Source organism: Megalopta genalis, chromosome 14 (assembly GCF_051020955.1).
Source record: "Megalopta genalis isolate 19385.01 chromosome 14, iyMegGena1_principal, whole genome shotgun sequence".
Classification (NCBI taxonomy): Eukaryota; Metazoa; Arthropoda; class Insecta; order Hymenoptera; family Halictidae; genus Megalopta; species Megalopta genalis.
The window spans coordinates 1511737-1516964 of NC_135026.1; the positions used below are offsets into that span (position 1 = coordinate 1511737).

The 5228-nt window shown below is 31.4% G+C and overlaps 1 protein-coding gene across 1 annotated transcript; it reads right to left on the reverse strand.

Moving 5' to 3' along the window:
* Positions 1-2996: 2996 nt before the first annotated feature.
* LOC143260556 (general odorant-binding protein 72-like) lies at positions 2997-4882 on the reverse strand. The gene is made up of 4 exons (XM_076526359.1): positions 4346-4882; positions 4197-4278; positions 4011-4099; positions 2997-3119 (listed from the first exon to the last, which is right to left on the reverse strand). The coding sequence occupies exons 1-4, from the start codon at positions 4373-4375 to the stop codon at positions 2997-2999; spliced, it is 324 nt and encodes a 107-aa protein (XP_076382474.1). The 5' UTR covers positions 4376-4882.
* Positions 4883-5228: the final 346 nt, after the last annotated feature.

Consider the following 5228-nt stretch of genomic DNA (forward strand, 5'->3'; position numbering starts at 1 on the left):
TTTTTATTAGAATCGAATAATCTATAATTGAGAATATACATTCTTACAATCGATCAGACGTTATTACAAATAAAAATGAATTTTTTTAAATTTTTGTTTAGTCAGCTTCAAATTATTTTAATTGTCTTTTATATGAATTTCTTAACGTCTGTTTATTTTGCCTGTACAAGTGTCTGTAACAAAAAAGTAAAATCATTTCTTTTCTCAAATAATTCGTTTTTGAGAAGATTATTGTATTCCAAAGAGGAACAATTACGATTCCGATCTTGTATTGGTTGATCCGGGATTGTATTGGTTGATCTTGTATTGGTAGATAGGGAAATATTTAATGGGAATTTACAATTAAATGCAAGTAAAATCGTCAGGCTGCTTCTCAATGGTGTCTGTAACGATAATGTTGATAACAATAACCGACTGACGTACCCTCCACCTTGCTGTCTAGGTAGTACTGCAAATTCGTAATAATCAGAAATCGTTAGGAACCGAGGAACAGTTGCGACAAAGAAAAGTTCGATTAGATTGCGAAAAATTAATTAGTACAATACTGAATTAATGCTAGAACTACTGAGCCTAGATAGGACTAACATATATTGTTTCATAACAATGATAAGAATTAATTTATTCAAAATTCGTACGAGCTTTATTATACTATATGCTTGAATGAATAAAAGTTTATAAAAAAATGTCACACTTGTTTTATGTGATTAATAAATATAATTGGATTATGATTTTATATAGAACGTTTTAGTTTATAATTTCGGTCACTGTAACAGTCAAAATCAGATACAAGTCATTTTGACCCGTTGCAAAAGTTCGATTATTGAATTGCAGTAACGAATTACACAAAATAATGTATTTTATTTGTTTATTTACTGCCGGATCAATCAACATAAACGGAAGAAACATCGTGTAAACGACTAAATTATTGATGGTCACGGTTGACTGTCGTGGTGATGGAAGTGCAGTGAATTCTCTCTAATTTACTTTCAGCTTGTAAACAAAAATGGACAATTCAGAAAGAGGAAACACGGTTATTCGGGCCTCGTGACTCATTTTCACAATTGCCGATTGTCAACAATTATAAATACGAGATGCAAGGTCGAATAAATGTACCTCCTCTTTCCAAATTATACATTTTTATTTATAAGCTGAAGAACAATTAGAGAGAATTTGCTGTAAAGTTGAAAATAAACAAACGATTCCTTCAAAACGTCTCTGCCGAAGATAAAACAAACTATATCTCAGATACGTTGCATATTTAGTACCAAATCCGCTAAGTAACAGAATTGGGTATTATGCGAATTGTTTCGATTAAATATGTATCTAAAATAATTATTCGAATGAATTATTTTCAGTCGAATATCTTATTCGAATAACAATTATTAATAATTAATAACAATTTTCAAATAACAATTATTCGATTAACATTACTCTAAACAAATTATTCTATCTATTCGGATATTTCTTTATTTTATATTCGAATAAATGACTCGAGTAGAGATTGTAAAATTATTCGAATAGTAATGGGTATAATTTGCATCCAAGAAAGAACTTAATCAACACACAATAATTTTTGTACAACTTGATCATTTTTCGAATTAATTCCTGTACAAATAAATTATTATTCGAATAACAACTTATCCAAATGAATTTTGAATCAAATTCGGATAAATTGTTATCCAGATAAATTTTTATTTGTTGAATGAAGTTGTATTCGCTGGTCTCTATCTCTCATTCATCATCCGAATAAAATATTGTTCAACTCTGATTAGTAATGTAATGATTATTTCATCCATTTCTCGGTTTGTTAACAATACGTGGAAAACTTTGTCTAGTTAAAAGTGCACCCCTATATTGTCAATTTTTCGTCAACACGATTCTTTAGCTTATTTTAATTCGAATGTACCTCGGAATCCAGGTCCCAAACTTTGATCTTACAACCATTCAACGTAGCAGGCACTGCAACAAAAATCGGAACATCTTGTTGCTGGGAATTGGCTCAACTTCGATATACAGCGGCTAAAAGAAGTATTTGCACATCATTCTTAAAACGGAATAACTTTTTTGTAATTGGGCTAAGCGACCTAAATTTTTTTATGGATATTAGAGGGATTAGTTTACTAGACAATAACTAAAAAAATATTTTCAAAAATAGCAATTTGTTGGCCTGATAAAATAAATAGAATATGCTGTTTGTCTTACTTTTTCATGTGTGCCCATAACGAAAATTTAAAAAGCGCATTTCGTAGATTTCGGTAACCTATTTGCATATTGAAAATTTCATTGAAATTAAAAATCGTAATAGTTTTGTCCCGATTTTTGACATTTTCGACCAATAACTGTCAGAATTCTGTAGTTTTTAAAATCTTTCAATGCTTGTAACTAGACTCTGCTTTAATCAATTTCGATTCAGCATGCAAATAAGTTACCGAGATCTACACAATGAATTTCTTAAATTTTGGTCATGGGCTTAGATAAAATAGTTTAAGGACCAGCAGTTTCTTTTATCATGCCAACAAATTGCAATTTTTTGAAATAATTTTTTAATTGCTTGACCCAATTACAACGTTATTCCTTTTTAAAAGGTGTGCGAATACTTGTTTTACGCACTGTACATACAGGATCTTCCATTTAAACGTTTCCATCTAAATTGACTAGTATCAAGAGACGAATACGATGCAAAACAAAGATTTTTTGCAGGTAATTTTTTTCGGAGTATTCAAGGTTGTCGATTTCAAAAATCATTAAGAATATTATAATTACCATTGGCGATGTTTGGCACACTTATCTTTCGGAATTCGTTACTAAGTTGTTCATTTTATTAATGCTTTTACAAAATCTGTAGAATATATTGACTAAAGTACAGACATTAAGGTATACTTAATGATTTCTCGATTAGAAATGAATTTTTACCGAAATAATTGTTAAAATCCGTCCTACCTCTCTGCAACCGAAGCGCATGATACCTCTTAACCCGTAAACCAACAAATCGCAGACTATTTCATACTTCCTTCTCGACAAACCTCGACTACGTGTTCGATTCGCGGAAGATATTTCTCTTTTAACATTAGATGAGCATTTCTAAGGATCCAATCGTACAGCACCTCGTTGTGTCTCATCTAAAAGAAAATAAGTAATTTTGTATCAATTATGATACGCATAGAATTTTGCAACTTGTCCTGAAATTTATACAAAAGTGCAATTTATACAACTATTAAATTGTATTAATTACTTAAAGATAAAAACTGAACGTTATCACTAAAAAATTTTGAGCACCCTCTTATATTAAAGCTACAATTTTTATATTTAATTACATGTTGACTTGATCACTATAACCGACTATTATTGATAAGGCAGCGCCTGATCCAGTGTAAATCGTTAATAAAAGATATTTTTTGTTTTCTAGATTAGTATTTCAACCTGTTTTTGAAACTTCTTCTATAAGTAAAAAATAAATGTAATGTGTGTGCTATTAGAATTAAGCTCGACTACATAGTTTACCTGGCGAAGAATCAGAAATTAATTTCACGCATGCTGTTATTTAAGGCAGAAACTAGATTATGGATTCATGAAATTATGACTAAAGTAAGTAGATCAATAGCAAAACAGCAAAATCACTGTATGAAGTTCAAAATACTGTTGCATTATTTGCGGCTAATTAACGCAGGTTTCTGTATGTTGCGATTCGTGCACGTTATTTATACTTTGCATAATAGTTCACAGTCGAGTCATAATTAAACAAGTAAATATTTACATAAATTAATACTTTGTCATGGAGCAAACTATTAAGCATAAATGTAGAATTCTTTTCCTCGATCTACATCATTTTAATCTAAAATTAAAATTGTCTCGTTCTAAAAGATACTATTAGGAACGAAGAAATGCTAATAATTGTAGCTGTGAAAGAAATCGTAGTGCAAGGAGTTAATAAATTAATCATGAATCTTAAATCTTGACAGTTGAAAAAGAAACTTCGTGTCATCAATATACATACAGAAAATATTGCTTACGGTCTTCGTCGAGGTTAGTATGCACTTCATGAAACACAGCAATCTCTCGTTCCTCGGGAACTCGCCTTTCTGTAGTCCGTCCAATAGTTCTGCACGATAAAATCGATGAAAATAATGTCGCGGTGTTTCAACGGAGTAAGAATGAGTTATACAGACGAATATCCGATTTACTTCAGTTAATTATACCTTCGGTTACATTTGTCTTCTTCTGACAGGGCTTCTTGAGATGCATAGCAGTATTCTTGGCCTCTTCTAAGGTAATTTTTTTCTACGAATAGAAACGGAGTCACTTCCTCGCGCAATTCGCGAATACGGAATGATCGATATCAACTCACCCTTTCGGCTACCCAAATGATCGCAAGCATGAATAGAAATCCTATCGCGAAACGATGCTTAGGTTCCTCATTTTGAACTGTTGCAGCTCCGCCTGATTATAAATCTAGGCTACTTCTGCAGCCGCCTCCCTCTGCAAACAGATACCTACAACCCTGCTTGCGTCGACCTCTTCACCAAAACAATATATTAAACACTATCTCCAAAAGTATGGAACAACAGTCTTATGTTTAAGCTAACTCCTGCAGACACATAGCCAAATGCTTATCGCATTTTATCCGCTACAGATCGTATTAAATTGTAAAGGAAATCTGTTAGCTATACATTCTTCCTACTATTATTCACTTTGTGAAACAAAACTTTTGGAAAGTTTTATCATTTTTCCAAATTGATATGTCACTTAATTTTTGCGGTGCACAAAAGAGGATCGCAAAGACAGTATACGAAGTGTTCAACTACATGCACGAATTTTCTTAAGAGACAATTCTATCAGCCGATCTAACATGAAAATCATGTTCAACACTATTTTAAACGATATTTTGTACTATAAAATAACTAGGTTAAATAGAAAACAGTGAAGACATTAGATGAATTGAAGAATGTTTTTCTAATGTGTGCAACTTATTAAAATGGTGAAAAGAGGGAAACATTTTTGTTAGGCTTAAAGTTCTTGTAATTAGCTTAGTCAATATTTATTTTGCACAAAAATCGGCAATCTAGTGATGACTGTTGCGAAAGTCAAGAAGTGATCACATAGAAAACCTCGAAAAATAATTATTATAAGATGTCCTTTAACTCCTTTGGTAAAAATACTGTTAAATAGAGATTATTTTGAAAGGTGTTATTTATACCTTCGATAGAAATAGGGTTAATGCTAAGACACTA